At 34.0% G+C, this 18415-nt stretch overlaps 2 protein-coding genes across 3 annotated transcripts; both read left to right on the forward strand.

Annotated features, from left to right (window-relative positions):
- The first annotated feature begins 2229 nt into the window (after window positions 1-2229).
- LOC122530012 lies at window positions 2230-5561 on the forward strand. The gene is made up of 3 exons (XM_043656619.1): window positions 2230-2440; window positions 4872-5196; window positions 5270-5561. Exons 1-2 carry the CDS (start codon window positions 2230-2232, stop codon window positions 5141-5143), a joined length of 483 nt encoding a protein of 160 aa, XP_043512554.1. The 3' UTR covers window positions 5144-5196; window positions 5270-5561.
- A 9312-nt stretch (window positions 5562-14873) lies between these two features.
- Window positions 14874-17519, forward strand: LOC122530011 (ras-like protein 1). Of its 2 annotated transcripts, none has more exons than XM_043656617.1 (5): window positions 14874-15577; window positions 15834-16017; window positions 16091-16234; window positions 16321-16527; window positions 16666-17519. In XM_043656617.1, exons 2-5 carry the CDS (start codon window positions 15889-15891, stop codon window positions 16768-16770), a joined length of 585 nt encoding a protein of 194 aa, XP_043512552.1. In that variant the 5' UTR covers window positions 14874-15577; window positions 15834-15888; the 3' UTR covers window positions 16771-17519. The 2 variants fall into 2 exon arrangements, with proteins under 2 accessions (XP_043512552.1, XP_043512553.1); XM_043656618.1 differs by having other exon boundaries at window positions 14874-15154.
- Window positions 17520-18415: the final 896 nt, after the last annotated feature.

The raw sequence follows: 18415 nt of genomic DNA on the forward strand, positions 1-18415 counted from the left end.
ATCGCTCGCCGTTCAAGTCCGTGGGGAAGGCAGGCGTCGTCGAAAGTAGCCGAGACAATGTTGGCCAACGTTAGCCACGCCAACGTTGCTGGAGATTTCGCGCGGTAACCAGCCACCGGGGTCTATAGCGCGCGTTTCAATTAGACACGCCTTTTAACACCGGTGGCAACGGTATTTCAGAAATAGGTTCACAGGCAGCGAAGCTAATTTCATTAATTGGCACATTAGACGCGTCGCGAATTGGCCGCAAAGGTCGGCCACCGGGTAATTACCGCGGTAAGTAGCTTCTCTGCTTTGAAAAGAATGGAGAACGAATCGATCATCTACGCTTCATGATCGAGAGCGACACCATCTTCTACCAAGTATGTACATCCCCGCTCGGGAATCTTGGAACAAGTACTATGTTTATATTTATGTATATTTCTGTATTATACTTATGTATATTTTGTTTATACTTATGTGTATTTATACTTATGTATTATACTTATGTATATTTTGTTTATACTTATGTGTATTTATACTTATGTATTATACTTATGTATATTTCTTGTATTATATTTATACTTGTTTATACTTATGTATATTTCTTGTGTTATATTTGTACTTGTTTATACTTATGTATATTTCTTGTATTATATTTGTACTTGTTTATACTTATGTATATTTCTTGTATTATATTTGTACTAGTTTATACTTATGTATATTTCTTGTATTATATTTGTACTGGTTTATATTTATGTATATTTCCTGTATTATATTTTATACTTATGTATATTTCTTGTATTATGTTTTATACTTATGTATATTTCTTGTATTATATTTGCTTGATAATACAATAAATATGAATTATAAATTACGTACAATAAGAACAGTAATTACACAAATACGTAAATTACACATAATTGTATAGATGTACGATATAATTAATTACAAAACATAGCTAACACACTTCTTGTATTATATTTGCTTGATAATACAATAAATATGAATTATAAATTACGTACAATAAGAACAGTAATTACACAAATACGTAAATTACACATAATTGTATAGATATACGATATAATTAATTACAAAACATAGCTAACACACTATAGTTAATATACCAATATATTGCATTATATATTGTGTACATATCAATGTATTACATATTGTATTATATTTTGTATGCATATCATTGTGTCATTGCATTACAATACATATATAAAATCAAACAAAGTACGTTTATTCATGTTTAATTTTGAATTGAAATTAAACGCAAGGTGGGTCAAACATCGCTTCCTGCTGAAATAAATCCATAATTTTTTTTTGAGTATATATCCTTTTCAATTTGTTCATGAACTGAAATTTAATTCGAAATTAATAAAATTAGCTTCTCCTTATATTTTTGTTAAAAAAGAAAAAATGGATGGCAAAAAACTTTTGGCCCACCCTGTATAACTAAATACGAAAAATATAAAGTACACTTTATACAGTAAAAACTTTGTTATAATACAAACATTAATATACACTGTATTATTGTATTATGTTAACACGTGTCCACGATCAGTACTGAATATTAAAAATAAAAGTGTCCCAAAACCTTTGAGCGAAAGTGTATATGTCGATCAGCCTGCACGCGATTTATTCAGTTGACATCGCCGGAAATATTATTCACGTCGAAAGACGGCGACTCGTTTGCGGCAGCCAGCAATTTTCCACCTCCATTCAACGATTCGTTTCCAATTAGAACTCTAAATTTGAAAAGTCGAAGTTTCGATGCCAATATATATATACATATATAGTATCGCTAATCTCGATTTCGTTTCCACATTCCACACTGGAGATTTTTATCGCTTTTCTCTCTTTTCTTCTATCGTTTCCGGTCGAAGATTACAAAAATACAGCGTCAAATTTCCAATTTCCACATGATCGTCGATGAACATCCCATTAATTATTCTCTCCTGCCATCCTGTCTAGTTCAATTAGCTAGAGTTAAACGCAGTACTGATAAATTTCCAAAAGTTCGATCTCGTCGAAAAACGAAGCTTCGAAACGAAAAAAAAAATATTGTCCCTCCTCTTCAGGTTGTACCACCCTATGTGCATCCGTGTAAATATACGGAATCGCAATTTCCGTCAGTTGTTTTGGTCAAAATGGCAACCTCGGGATTGTAGGGAACAGAAACGGGAACGAAGCGCGTTCGTTTCGAGCGCCGAGCCGGAAACGGCTAGACAAATTCGAAATAACATGACGGACAGCCGATGCGTCTGTCCTCGGTGTCTTCATCCGTCGTGTCCTCTGCCGCACGCCGAGCCACCCTACGACGAGGTCAGCCACGAAATCGATAACAACTTCATATCCGTGAAAGTGCCAAAAAACAGGGGGAAATTCGAGCCCGAGAGCATCGAGCGGCAAGAGGACAGACTCAGCTTCGACTTTAATTGCGCAGATCCCCAAGGTAAGGGTTGCTTTCTTTCTTTATTCAGTCAAGAGAGAAAAAAGGGAGAGAGGAAAGTACAATAACCTTCTATGGGCCGAATTTTTTTCATAAGAAAATTTGTGTAAACGTAAAATCAACTAATATCAACGTGTAAATACAGATTAACAACGAATTCAGCGGTTTTCGACGATTTTATTATAACGAGTATGTTTTGTAACCTTGAAATGACAACGGTTGTGTGTTAAATACGGATAAAGTAGGACAGTAAATATGGACGTGTTAAATATGGATAAAGTATTATAGTAAATATGAATGTGTTAATTATGGATAAAGTAGTGTAGTAAATATAGTCGTGTTAAATATGGGTAAAGTAATATAGTAAATATGGATAAAGCAAATATAGTAAATATGGATAAAGTAGTTTAGTAAATATGGACGTGTTAAATATGGATAAAGTAATATAGTAAATATAGATAAAGTAGTAAATATGGATGTATTAAATATGAATAAAGTAGTATAGTAAATATGGACGTGGTAAATATGAATAAAGTAATATAGTACATATGGATAAAATAGTATAGTAAATATGGATGTGTTAAATATGGATAAAGTAAGGTAGTAAACATGGATATATTAAATATGGGTAAAGTAATATAGTAAATATGGGTAAAGTAATATAGTAAATATGGATGTAATAAATATGGATAAAGCAAATATAGTAAATATGGATAAAGTAGTATAGTAAATATGGATGTATTAAATATGGATAAAGCAAATATACTAAATATGGACGTGTTAAATATGGATAAAGTAATATAGTAAATATAGAGAAAGTAGTATAGTAAATGTGGACGTGCTAAATATGAATAAAGTAATATAGTGCATATGGATAAAGTAGTATAGTAAATATGGCTGTGTTGAATATGGATAAAGTAGTATAGTAAATATAGATTACGTAGTATAACAAAAATTAAGTATGAAATTCCATAAAATAGTTTGTGCTTGGCATTAAACATAGATACACGTTGCAATTTGGGACAATTTATTTTTAGAACCCTTCGCACCCTCATCTGGCGATTATTTACCACTAAATTCGCTGTCAATAATGTTTATGAGTCCTCGGATAAATACTATTAACTGATCTTCGTTCGAGTCAGAACTTAATAAAGAATCTTCGGACCTATTATCTATTACCTAATGCTTATTATTCTTATTACTCTTTTCTCTATATTCTATACTCTCTATACCCTATATGATACTCTATTCATAATTCAATTTCAATTTCTGTTGCGTGTAGATTCGATCGATCGATCGTCGTTTTTAATCTGAATAAATTATCTCTGGCATTGTATAACGGTACACGATTTACGCGCTTTGCGTTTCGAAACATGGAAACTCCTAGCCGAGCTTCTGCTATCTGAATTACAATCCAATGTAATTTCAGTTATAATAGTACGATTATGTTCTTCCAACATTGCGATACATAACCACAAGTTTTCAGTTTGAATTAACACACTCGCAATCGATAACGTAGTCCTACGTCATTTCAAATTCTTCAGTTGTACGTCGGTAACGTAGTTCTACGTCGTTTTAAATTTGCCGCTTATATTATCACACTGGAACATGGCTGAATACAATTCTCATTTGTCCAGTAAATGTATAAACATTCAGTAAATAAGCGAAGCTTATCACATCGGATGATTAAATATAATTTTCATTCAATATATGAACATGTAAAACAAGTAAACAGTAATAAAATAATGAATAACGTGAACAATAATACAATAATAATATCGCTGAATATAATTAATATGACAATACCAAATTTGCAAAGTAATAACACTTGTATGGTAAGAAATTGGTTGTTCAATATTTATGATTGATTTGATATTTATGAATCGATATTATGATCTCTTATTCCTATTGCTCTTTTATTTTTATGTGATTTTCTATTCATTTGTATTTTAGACCTCTTATATATAAAACTAAAAAGCAACTTGTGGCTGTTATGACTTGAAAATCACAAAAAATATATCACATGATAAGATATATCTAAGTATCATATGATATATATACATGTATATAAGTAACAAAATGATTATTGAAATGTACACAAATAGGATATTATAAGAACTATAATATAGGATATATAGAAACTAAGAACTTTCTCTTGTTTAACAAATACCAAGAAAAAAAAAAAAGTAATGACACAAAATGATTCCTTCTATCTGCAGACAACTTGCAAAAGCATGTACTTTGATATTTGAGGTTAGAACTGATAACCCTTGCCAAGAATGTTATTGTTACTAAGAAAACGTTATACAACAAGATGTATACGCCACCTCGTGGAAAAAAAACTAAATTATTTAATAAAATATCGATAACATATTGGTATACTAGTGACTTGAAAGTTACACAGGCTCATAGAGGCTCTATGTGTTGAACACAGGTGAGAAATGCAAGATAGGCTGCACGAAAGTGCACGTAATACCGCAACAGTGCCCACCAGCGAAAAGACCCGAGGAGGAGATGTTCTCGTTGAAGACTAGAAGGCACATTATGCCCAACGATAATCTGAAGAACACTCTGGAGATTGAATTCAAGGCGGCACGAAATTATGTTCCTCTGCCGGAGCCTGGGCCAGCTCCTCCCATAATTGTACCAAAGCAGCGTATTAGGAGAAAGAGAAAAGGCAAGGGCAAGCGTAAGAGGAAGGAGTAAGAGAAGGCTTGCAACACGCACGAGTGTTAAAAGGGACAAAGATAAAAAACTAGGTAACAGATTCGAATAATGCCTTGTGCATTAACCTGAACAAAGATGCAATGTTTGTCTCTGGTTTTTTTTTAGAGAGGAGGAGACGGACGATTCATCTCCTTAGGCGGAATACGTTTCAGCGGGAAATCGGCACTCTTTAGGGATTCACGAGTGACACGAAGCTAAAGGCTACGAGGCTGGAAGACCGGGAGACCGAATAATGAAACGATAAATCACTAGCATTATATTCTTGCGTCGTCTTGGAGGACGATAAATCATATCGCGTACCGAAGGCGTACGAACGCGCGTCCTTGGTATTAAACGTTTTCGGAGCCATTGTTTTCCACGTTGGGCGACCGACGTCTTTTCCACCTGTCTTCCGTTTCGACGTATCACTAACCATCGTAACGCTAACTTGACACGCTACAGTTTGGGGGGAAAGTAGGATAAAACCGAGTGCCTAATATAACAGAGGTTACAGTAATGTGGTTTTTCTTTCAAAGTCTATTGACAATAATTTAAATGAAATAAAATTTTGTACAATATTTAAAAAACGGCTAATATTAGGTTACTAATATTTAGCTTTGTAATAAAAAAAATCGGATGGCAGAATTCACAGAAGGTTAAACTATATCATTTAATTGGATCCCATACGATGAGAAAATGACCAAACTTTTTAGAAAAAAATTGTTTGGCTCGCGGGAAAATAAAATTTCCCGGAGGTATATACAAATACTACTATGGTTTTGCTCCATAGGGGTGGGTAAAACCGAGTACCTATCAAAAGACGTATAAATTTTTAAAACAATTGTTTTTGACAATTTCAACAAATATAAAGTTGCTCTATTTGGTCTTATAAAAAGTTATGTTAATTACTAGTTTACAAACTTTTATTTGTGAAAAGTTTAAATTATTTTACAAATATATATATATATAGAACAAAATCGCAAATAAAATCCTTCTCTTCAACACTTGTTTACTATAGTGTACCACTATACACTTGTTTATTATACTTTATATATATATATATATATATATATATATATATAATTAATAGAACAAAATTGCAAATAAAATCTTCTCTTCAACACTTGTTTTCTATACTTCAGTATGAGATAGAAACATGAAAAAGCCGTCGAAACACTGTATAAGGACTATAGAGATACAAATGGATTGAAAACACTGGAAAAACAGTCGCTTCACTCACATAACATCGACACTCTTCAGGCCGAAATTTTTAACTCTTTGTGCACCGAGCGCTATGATGTTTGCTCTGAAATTCATCACATAATGTCGTATCGGATATATATACCACAGTTCGACTACGTATCGAAGAAAACAATGGTACCCCACTTTCCTCTAAAACCTTACACAATCCCCCTTGTGTTGAATTTCCAGGCAAATTCGTTTCAATTACGGCAATGGCCGATGGGGGAACCGTTGCGAGAACGTCTTGAATCCTCGCTGGAATTAACAAACAAGATTCGCGGCGATAGGTCGTTAAAGTCTATCTGAGGATCTACGAGCAAACGGAGTGCCGAAACTCGAGCAAAGACCGAAGAAAATACGAAGAATCGCGATCGACGAAAATTGTAATCGTGAGAATTCGAACGAGATCGTACGAGCTCGAAACGCGCATGGACGACGATACTCGAATATTTAAATATTACGATATACTCCTACGGAATTTTCCATCGTCCCGAAAGAGAATCTGTAGAAAGAAAATACGTGTACGCGTGCAGGCATAATTGACGCAAGCGAAATTTTATCGCATACGGTGTGTATCCATGTGTACACAGCGTACGTGCAAATAAAACACGCTCTTTTCAAAGCGGGCCGGTTTCATCAACGAGAGAATCGAAATAAAAATATTTACACGCTCCTCCGCCAATCGCGCGTTCCATTTAATGAAAATGCCCATATATATATGTATATACTACGAGGGGAGAGACGCATTAATTGCGGAACCGATGTCGAGGAAAAATGTCGCGTTGAGCCAATATCTCCCACTTGTGCCAATATCTATATTTATGCCAATCTGGGCCAATTTGATTGACCAATCCCACTTTCTTTCTCTTTCACGCTACAGGCCGTCTGTTGTAACTAAATGCAACTAAAGATGTAATAGCTACAGGTTATAACTTAACAACGACCCACGACAAATGATACTACGATATATAATCTAATAATCTAGAAAAGTGTGGTACATTTAAACGTCAATTTTAAAAGTCGAGCAGATTATTGAACTTCTAAATATTTAAAATTTATTTATAATATTCTAAATATTTAAAATTTATTTATTTATAATATTAAAATTTAAAATTTATCTCGATTCAACATCGAGGCCGCGATCATTTTTTTCTATAACGCTGTGGTCCCCAAAGGTAATTTATTCTGTTAATTTCAAATTAAAGATCAAGTTATTTTCATTAATTAAAGTTTATGGAAAATTGAAATTTATTAGATTTAATAATTCTCCCGATTAAATATTAATTTAAGTTTTATATTAAATACAAAAATAAATTAATATTCTCTTATAAATACAAAATAAATTAATACAAGAATATTTATTATTGTATTTATAAGAACATTAATAAATTAATATACTTATAAATACAAAAATAAATTGATATTCTCTAATAAAAAATTCTCATTGGGTCTTCTATCGTCAAAACATATGGGCCAATACGTAATTCTTGCATTCATAATGCGTCTCCCTTCTTACGTTATGTTTTCTACGCACTATACACTTGCCTGTCTTTTTCTGATTAATTTATTACCACACGTTTTCATTTTAAGGGTACTAAATTAAACAACTGATCCAACATTTTCTTTTCTTACAATCACTGTCGCTAATTTCTCATTTGCCTATGGGCGCTTTTCGGTTCTAACGGTCCGAGGTATAGTTGAGCAGCTATAGATAGTCAAGGGGTTAACGAGGCTTCCAGGAACGTTGTCGCTTAAACTGGCTTATCATCGGGCCTACGAAAATGTCGTTTCGGCAAACCTCGTGAGACTGGGATTAGAACACGATAGACATATTCCAGGGTTGTCTTGCCGCAAAGCAGCCTTTAACCACCTCGGTCAGATCTCAAATGGCCTAACAATCTCAGTCTCTAACAATCTCAGTTATCTCGACTGGCTCGACTGCTCTCGCGAGATTATAGCGAAACCGCGGAAGGTTCCCTCTGCTCTTTGTACCCTCTTACTGGCAGATCGAGGTGCCACCGCAGGTCCAGGTGGTTGTGTCAAACGTGTTTGCGTCGGACGAAAAGCTGCGATTCCGCCACTGCAGAGGCAACTTTTCGTCGCGTGCGCAACCGTCGTAAATTAGCGTAATTCGGGGATCATCCAGCGATCGGGAGAGCAGGATCTGAGGGAGGATTCGACTCTGCATGCAGCCGTTCCCCCTCTATAAATATTTATTATCCGCAAACAGGGGCCAAAGGGAAAGCCCCTTTGCTGGAAATCACGCAACGAACTCGATCGTGAAAGCGTTTGCTTGTACTTTAAACGATCTTCCTCGGTATACTGTATAATTCAGTGAAATTTGAATTTATCGCCGGTACCGCGTTTCCCACGACCCCCTGCCCCCTTCGCCCCTTTCACCGCTGGGCGAGGCACCTGCTCCTCTCGTTGGCATTCCGGTCTTGGACGGCCGGCTCCGATTAAACGGAGACGCGCCACGCTTCGTTCGAATCTCATCGTGTTACGCCAGAAGAAATTCCAAGTAAATCGATAGGCAGAGCAAGACAGCGATCCGTCGACGTTCGAGGGCCGAGAGCCGAGAGGCGGCTATAAACGAAAGGATACTCAGCCTGGCTGGCGCGATAACCAACTTTACCCGGACACGAGATTTCTCGCGGAAAATACACACAACCCACCCAGTGATTCCGCGGCGTGCCGGGAATACGTTGAACTCGGGGGCTGAATTGACGTTTTGACCAGCCCCACCCCGGCCAGCGATACGAAAATATACGGTAAATACGCTCGCTCCGCTCTTACCCTCGCACGAGTCCCACCCTTCCCTCTCCATTGGACACCGAGTTTGCTACGTGCTCGGAAAAAGGAAAATGAAAGAGCGTTACGTTACCGCATTGAAAAACGTTGCTCAGCGGCGTTCCCTATCGAGTCTTTGATAATTGTCGACCGTGTCCAAACCCCCCCCCCCATTCCCCCCTATTCGACCGAGTCGTGAATAATTTCCGTCTCAACTCTGATTAAAAACAACTTTATTTATCGATAACAAAATTTTATATGATTTATATATAATTGATATATATTCGTACTTGTGATAAGTAGTATTTTTAGTTTTACTTTTTCTTGTAAATAAAAATACTACTTATTATAAGGATGAATATATATTAATTATATTTATATAAATATAAATAATTTAATATATATATATAATTTATTTAATAACATATATATATAACATAATTAACATTTATTTAATAACATATATATATATATTTACTTATTTATTTTATATATATATTATTTGCTTTATATATATATATATATATTATATATATATAAAGCAAATAATTATATCCTAATCTATAATATAATATATTCGCCATTATCTGCAATTACTTCTGCCATTTATCAGATACCTTGTTTTCGTTTCGGTAAGACAACTTCCTTTGCAACTGATTGCGGACCATAACGAGTGACCAAACCGTATACAACATATTCGTCGCTTTCTTTCTGAACTCACCGGTATCACTGGATAGAAATTATTGAGAAGTAATAAATTTATTATTCGTTTTACTTAAATATACTTAAAACTGAGGAAATATTACAATTTTGGAACAAAAAAATTCTCGATGCGCTCGTGGCACTGTACAGTACTATAGTACATTATACAGCAATGATGGCGAACCTATGACCCACGGGTCAGACACTGAACCACACAGGCTTTTTAAATGACCCACGCGTTTTTATAAACTTATCATCATATATATATATATATATATAAAAGAATTTTAATTATTTTTCGAACCTCTCTTTTCAAAAAATGTTAAGAAGATTACAAGCATTCGATTAGAGCTTAAAAAGTGAGAAATAAATATGCATAATTGTGTTTTATGGAGGATTTACGACTTGGTTAAGTATATATATATAGGTATTTGAAGTCTTAAATGTCATATGAGTTAATTGTGTCTAAAAAATTTTATACAGCGCTTACGATTAAACAGATGTAATAAACACTAAAAAAACACACTAGATCCCATTCTCAGAATGGGTAGCTTTGCTAGTTTTTTATATAATAAAAGAGACAATAAAAAATATTAAGAAACAAAGTATATATATATAATGTATAGTGCAGGGGTGACTGAGCATGATGTCACCCCTTTTACATCAATTTTTCGACGTCGACATTTATTTATTGCTCTTCACTTGCAAAAGTAAAAGTTGTAAAACAAAAAGGAAACGTAAACTTTTCAGAGGATTATAAAAGTGAGAACCAAAGAAAAGTAGTTTTTAACCATCCTCCCCTCCCTCTTTCCAAGTAACGCCACTGACTTAGTGACCTACGCGCTAGTACTAAAAAAAATAATGAAGAAAATTTGACCTACTTCTCAAAAAGGTTCGCCGTCACTGCTATATACAGGGTAACAACATCGGGAAACTATCATTTCGTTCGGGAATGAAAACACTATCCTCGCTAGCCACTGGCCACTGGTATTATCCAGCTATGTGGAATAAGCATCGGGTCAATTTTCCCGAGCAAACGGCCGGGCTGCGCGCTGGTAACAACGAGTTTCGGTAAACAGATTAAACCTGCGCCGCTCGAGACGAGTCACGCAGGTGAACACCAATTGCGTTCATTATGAAGGTAATCGGGTGCACCTGAGCCGCGCGCGACCGCGGTACACGCCAGTACGATACGCTGGTATATCGATATCGTTGGCAACAACAACTCACACGTCGATTTTCTCATGAAAGTAAGAGAGAGAGAGAGAGAGAAAGAGGAAAACGTTCCTCGAGACGAGAATTCCAACCTTGCGCGAGTATTTTACAATCTGGCAACGACAAAGCGACTAAGATTTCGGCGAATCGACGGAATTCCGATAGGAAAAGCGCAGGAAGGGGGGAGGTACTCGACGAAAATCCCGTAAAGGGATTTGCAGTTTGAAATTTGGTCGAACGAGGAGCTCCGGATCCTGGATGCTGGTCCGCACAATGCTGCAGTAGCTAGCTATTCCCTCCCTCCTCCCGACGATCCTTTACGATTTCGTCGCGGCTGTTAACGGCCGGGCCCCGAGGAAAGTTCTAAGCACGAAGGCTGCACATTTGCATTTCTCGACACTTAGGTCCGAGCGGCGGCCACCAGCGTTATGCAAATCTCGATCTCGTCTCGGCTAGAAAACTCGTAAAATTACCGAGCTTTCGCCGCGATAAAGCCCGCCGGAATAACTGGCAAGCTGCGCGCGTGGGGGACTTTCGTTTCTTTCACCACCGCCACCTAACGTTATCGCGTTATCGAGGACAATCGGTGAACGCTGTTTTACCGCGATATTAAAACGAAATTGCGCGGCCGCACGACCACGATTCGTCCATTTGTAAATTCCTTCTCTCCGTTACTTGCCCGTTAACTAATTGATAGCCGCGGTGCAAGGAACCATGATATTTGATTACCGCTTAATCAAACTAAACGCGATACAGACGTAAAACTCATTAACAATATTCCGCGAACCAACGAAGCATTTACTAATATTTGCAACTAGCTATTTTACTAATATCTGCGTGCAAGTACGTGGTAGCTCTGGATTAGAATCACAGGTGTGCATTAATATCTAACGTCATGTCGAAACGATAAAGAACGAAACACGAGCGGCTAAAAGACTGCGCCTTGCCGAATTTCGTTCAATTTTTCGGATACACGAGATGAAATTTTGCAACGTAAATTGTTTCGTGTCGCAGCTGCGTAATTCAATTTTTTTTCTTTTTTTTTTTTTTTTTACCAGAATATCAGGTGACGATTTTACATTTTCGTTTTTCAACGAGTGTACACTTTAATTTGCAATGTTCCTCCAATTCATTTTTTTTCCCCCGAAAAATAGTTTCGAAATTTTAGTTACTTTTAGATTAGGAAATTAGTTATCTTTGTTAAAAAATATCCCTGAATCCCCATGTTCTCTAATGGGATATCTGATAACATTTCATTGGTTATATATAGTTGAAAATATCCTTATCGGTGTGTTGCAACAGAAATTAAGGAAATATGCGAGATTCAACTCTCGTGGAATTGAACACGAAACGGTACTCATATGTACATGAACTCGCTGAATAACTCATTTAGATCTAAGTGATGTTTCAAACAGAACATACGTGTATGCTATTACGCTCTAATCTAAAGTTCGTTACTTCCAACCCCGAGAAATTTGAAGAAATTTTCGTCTTGTTAACGCGTACAGAGCCACGTGTACCTTGTTCCTGTTTAAAAGAATTTTCCAACGATACGCGAGATAATTTAGCAAAATATTTCCTCGTTATATTCTTCATAATGGAATTTTCGTGTTAACACTACATTATGGTAAAAAACATAACGTATTATCTTTTGAGTAATACGAACTAAGTTACCGACTTGCAATTTCTTCTATACCTTCGGAAGATAAGTATTGATCTTGAGAAACCTACAAATTTATTGCAGCAGACCAGGTACAATGTGAAATAACGAATGATTATTTCTATACTATACTGATATATTATAGAATTTCGTGTTACGTGTTTTCAGTGGATCTTTTACCAGCAATGTAATTTCATCGACCAAGGATAAAATAGATATGGTATCAATGATGATATCACATGAGACTTAGCGTCTCTGAAATACCGACATCGAAAATTATCGAGTTTCCAGGCCTCTGATTTACCGTCGATTTAACTCAATCGTCGAAAACGATAAGAACGATAGTACACAGTATTTCAAAAAGCATTACACATTATCACGAAAAATATCGAATCTATAATTTTTGGAATTATATGAATGATCACATCAACAGCTTAACAAATATTTTAATTAGCAACTCATCATTTGGTATACAATTCATAATTATATCATGAAATTATGTAATTAAAAATTTTGTATCAAATAACAACGACTGACCGAATCTCATTACTGGAGACCCATCTCAATTATATTTCAACCACTCTCCTTTTACGCACAAAAAATGTGCTTGTGAAATAAATTTTAAGAAAGAATTTCTTATTTTAAAAAATTGGTAAAAATTTAACAACATTAATAGTTTAATAGTTTCGAAATAAAGAAATAATTTATACAACCGAAATATGAGAAAGTATATTCTTCAATCTATTTTACTTTCATCTTGGTAATCTTAAATCCATTGTTGTAAAGAGATTGAAAATTTTTATGCAATACCCATAAAAAAGGCGCGATTTGTTCAATATGACAATGAGCCAACAAAAGACAAAACATTAATCAAAAAACAAAACAAAAAATACTGGATTCTATTATAAATATCCTAACTGAAAATCTATTCTGAATTAATGAATAGGATTATAGATTCGAACTTTTGATTCTACGACATGATTGAATAACCAAAGGAACAAAAATATATGCAACTCACCATTAGATGTGAAGAACGATGTCATTGGTTCCGGTAACTCTCGTGAATTGGTAATTCTATTAATCAAATGAAAGATTAACGAAAAACGAACAAAAACTGTCTAACGAAGACTGTCTAATTTCATGACAACGTTTAACAAGTGATTAAACAAATACGTAATAATTAAACTACTCTAAGACAGAATTGCAAGGAAAAGTGCTACGTAGTTATCACTTCAAATGTAGACAGTAGAATGGCGTCTGCCGCCACAGTATTGCCTAACTGCTTTCCTATTGGCTGGAACGAAACGGTTTGTCTTCCAATTAAAACCGCGCGTATATTCAAAATGTTATACGACGAGGAAACTTAATTCAGTTAACTATAACAATTTCAAACCAAGTAATTTGTTCGGTACAAAATAAGTGATTTCTTTTTTTTCAGTAAAATGTTCTAGCGAATATTTTCACATATTATATTCCGAAACGCCATATTATAATTAATTTTTAGGCGTCTAAATTTAAAAAAAAAAAAATAAAACTTTAATCGTGCCTCGTTCAAAAAATTACGGAATAAGAATTTTAGGAACGATTGAGAACTTTAATTCTAACTATAATAGGTCTAACTATACGAAAACATATTCTGATCATGGAAAATAATCAAATTGGGAATTATCGAATAATACAACGTCGAATTTAAAAAACTTTTAATAATTAAATTTAAATTTAAATTTTAAAATTTCTTAGCTTACTTGTAGTAGACTTGCAGACTAAATACGATTTGTTAAATAAATTACCACAATATTACAGATCAAATCAATATTTTTGCAAATCGACAATAATTTATAAAATTCTAGTAACCAATTATAAAATTACATCTATAATTATGCTACAGGAATTATAAAGTTAATTGTAATAGTATTTGATTAAATTAATTAGTTAAGATTTACACTCCGAAAACTTTTCGACAAATGCACCTATCCTGCTTCTTCAAGAGGCTGTGAAAAGAGGATGTATCAGGTAGAATTACAAATCTAAATCTCTCTTTTGATTGGTCGGAAGGGAAGCTCTCCCTTTTTTATTCAGTTCTCGTCCCTAAGAGAAGCCAATCGTTTTTTCGTTCTGAAAATCACGTCCTTTGGATATATGTTTCATGCTTGAAGGAATATCCGTAACAGAAACCAGAATCTAAAGTAAATGATTGGACTTTTTGTTTCGTTGTCGACACAATGAAAATTTTGTTGTCCATTGATCCACACCCTCGAAATACTGTCATTAAATCTTCATGTATTGGCATCACTGATGCTTCTTTCCAGATGGTTTCTCCAATGACTAATTTGCAATAGTCAAAGTCGGAAAACAGTGCTTTTAAGCCGGTGCATGTTCTTGAAATGATTCTTTAAACTTTGGTAAGACCACAATCGAAAACTGAAGAGGTTCTGTGCTCAAACAATGTTTATCTTCGCATCGATATTATTGGTCTTTTACTCGATGTTTACTAGAAAAAACATCTACCGTTGAGCATCAACAATTTAATGAATTTGAAGTGAAAATATCGTTAAATATTATCTCTTCTGATTCAGTTACTTATGTCAGTTCTAATCCAGTGTGTGTATAGAATATATTACAGTTGATCGCCAGTTACGTCTACTCTCGTGTCTCTATGATATGGGTACTTGTTCGCCACACAGATTTTGTTTTTAAGTTGTTAAGTCACCGTACATTACCCTCATACTGAACGATATTGATCGGCGAATTAAAAATATAAATGACTTAAGGACTGATCCCGTGCTAGAGTGCATGCAAACTTGGCACAAATTATCGCTCACAGAGTACGTATTACTCGTAACGATCTCGTCAGAGAATTAATCTATCAAAACGATTCTGATGAATGACTCAACAAAGAATCATCGCGCGAAATTCCTGAAAATATAAGAACCTTTGCTTTGCGTCTCGTCGCAAGAAATAGTTCGCGCATTCCGATAAGAATTAACAATTGTTAACCCTGCATTTAGTATTTTATTTGTTTAATTGGCCGTCACACCTGTCATGTAAAATTGATTTAAAAGCAAACTTTTTATATTGTAGACAAAAAGCGATTGTTGCTTCACATTAAAACCTTCATTGGAATAAAAATTACATAATGACAGAGTATAAGCTTGTTGTTGTGGGATCTGGAGGTGTTGGCAAGTCTGCGCTTACAATCCAACTAATACAAAATCATTTTGTGGACGAATATGATCCCACTATAGAAGACTCTTATAGAAAACAAGTAAGTTTTCATTATATAGCAATGACAGTAGCTTCAAGAATATATATTTATATAAAATATTCTTCAACTACAGGTAGTTATAGATGGAGAAACATGCCTGTTGGATATATTAGACACAGCTGGTCAAGAAGAATACAGTGCAATGAGAGACCAGTATATGAGAACTGGGGAAGGATTTTTATTAGTCTTTGCTGTAAATTCAGCTAAGAGTTTCGAAGTGTGTTGAGATTTCTCTTTCTTAAGATTGTTATATTTCTTTTGCAATAATTGCGAAAATGTGCTTGCACATGTTTAATATTTTAGGACATAGGAACATATAGGGAACAAATAAAACGAGTTAAAGATGCAGAGGAAGTACCGATGGTGTTGGTAGGGAATAAATGTGATCTTCAACAGTCTTGGGCAGTAAATATGACACAAGCAAGAGAAGTTGCCCGTCAATATGGAGTGCCTTTTGTTGAAACTTCAGCTAAGACTAGAATGGGAGTGGACGATGCGTTTTACACATTGGTAAGTAATATCATATGATTAATTGTAAGCCCTATGAATTACACAGAAACCAATTGTCATTCCCAATAAATAAGTGCAAAAATTTATAGTATATATATATATTTTTTTTTTTACTGGATTGCAATTAATAAATTATAGGTGAGAGAAATACGGAGAGATAAAGAATATAGAGGTAAAGAAAAAAAGAAACGTATGAAGACAGCTAGTACAAGCCGTAGGAGACATCGGTGTTGTTTGCTTTAAATCACCAAATAACGTTAATTTTCTCATTCGATACATTAATATGGAAATAGATTGTAAAAAACATCAGATTATATTCACGTTACGCACATTTTTGCAGCTTCCTCTATAGAATGTTGTAATGAATTACAAGCACAATTTTTTCTATACATTGGGAGGGAAAAAGAACAAAATATGTAATAGTATTGTATTATATCACGTACATTTTTACTCTTGAAGTTAAATTCCATAAAATACATTATTCGTTTAACAGTCTGCCATATAACTCTTAATATTCCATTAGCAGAAGAATTTTAACCCTTGATTGCATAGAATAGTCAGTATGAAAAAACTATTTTTTCAGCCATGCATCTGTTTTATTATTGAATGTTGGAAAGTATTATCTAATGAAAGAATTCTTTTATAATATTATAGATGTAAAAAATGTATAATTCATTGAATTTCTGAAATTTAATTTTCTATATTTTATTCGTATAGTTCATAATTTTTATTCGTTGATTAATAAATGTTTTTAATTTTTATCTCTATATTTTAATATGCATAATAAAAACATTTCATTTTTCTAAACAGAGAAACGTATCAAACTCGAGAAACAAAAACATGAATAACTCATTTTGTGCTGTGATTAAATAATCTTAAGCATGCCATGCTAGTTAGATATTGCTGTGATTAAATATGCAATTTTCATATAAACGCCAATTTAGTAGTACATAGGTTTATTCGCGTTTCCTTTTTTAGTGCAATTAAAAACGTATGAGATTCCTTATGCTTGTAGAAACTAACACTAAATAAGTTGTTAATTTCTATAGCAAAGTTTTTATATGTTTAACTATAAGGAAAGATTGGTAGATACAAAAAAAGAAAACTGTAATTTAAGGATTATATTGCAAAACTAAATAAAAGTTTACATTGATATTTGAATGTCTATAATCACTGTCAGATAATAATAAAGAAATGTCGCATTTTGTTACACAATTTTATCTGTTCATCACGTTTTATTATAAGAAATGTGTAATTTTAAAACATTATAAATATCAATTGTAAACTTCTATTGTAATTATACACTTTGATATTTGTTCAGACAATAATGCCATCACATTTTAACGAGACACGTATCCATAACGTACCAATTTTTTCTACAAAATCAGTACAAAAGTATTTCATGGAATATTTAACTCTTTGCGGTCGAATCCCAGGATGTTCCTGGTACTAATATATGATGATATGACGAGGCAATCAAACTTAATACTGTTTATCTTATCGTACTATTACTTCTAAATACTTTGTGGATCTTTTGGCTGGAGGAACAGTTATTATTTCAGTCAGTTAAGTATCAGTGATACTTATTGTTTTTTTATTAGTATTTATTTAATTTTTTACATTTGTAAAAATTATACCCTAAAATGTCTAAAAGGAGTCGGGAGTTTAGTGATTATGAAAATGTGCAACACAATGGTGATGAATTTTATATGAATCATTATAGCGAGCCCAATAATTATATTGATGACTACAGTGACAACTCTAATACCACTAATAGTGGTAGTAATATTAAAAACCAGGATTACACATCTGGAATTGTTTTGAAATATATCATACCAAAGAAAACTATAAATCTGTATAAAATATGGAATACCAAAATAATAAATTA

The sequence above is a fragment of the Frieseomelitta varia genome, unplaced genomic scaffold (assembly GCF_011392965.1).
Source record: "Frieseomelitta varia isolate USP_RPSP 00005682 unplaced genomic scaffold, Fvar_1.2 scaffold_320, whole genome shotgun sequence".
Taxonomy (NCBI): domain Eukaryota; kingdom Metazoa; phylum Arthropoda; class Insecta; order Hymenoptera; family Apidae; genus Frieseomelitta; species Frieseomelitta varia.

Coding starts and splice junctions, on each gene's coding strand:
- LOC122530011 (XM_043656617.1), top strand. CDS start 15,889: ATGACAGAGTATAAGCTTGTTGTTGTGGGATCTGGAGGTGTTGGCAAG. Junction 16,018..16,090: donor AAGACTCTTATAGAAAACAA/GTAAGTTTTCAT, acceptor CTTCAACTACAG/GTAGTTATAGATGGAGAAAC. Junction 16,528..16,665: donor ACGATGCGTTTTACACATTG/GTAAGTAATATC, acceptor AATAAATTATAG/GTGAGAGAAATACGGAGAGA.
- LOC122530012 (XM_043656619.1), top strand. CDS start 2,230: ATGACGGACAGCCGATGCGTCTGTCCTCGGTGTCTTCATCCGTCGTGT. Junction 2,441..4,871: donor TAATTGCGCAGATCCCCAAG/GTAAGGGTTGCT, acceptor TGTTGAACACAG/GTGAGAAATGCAAGATAGGC.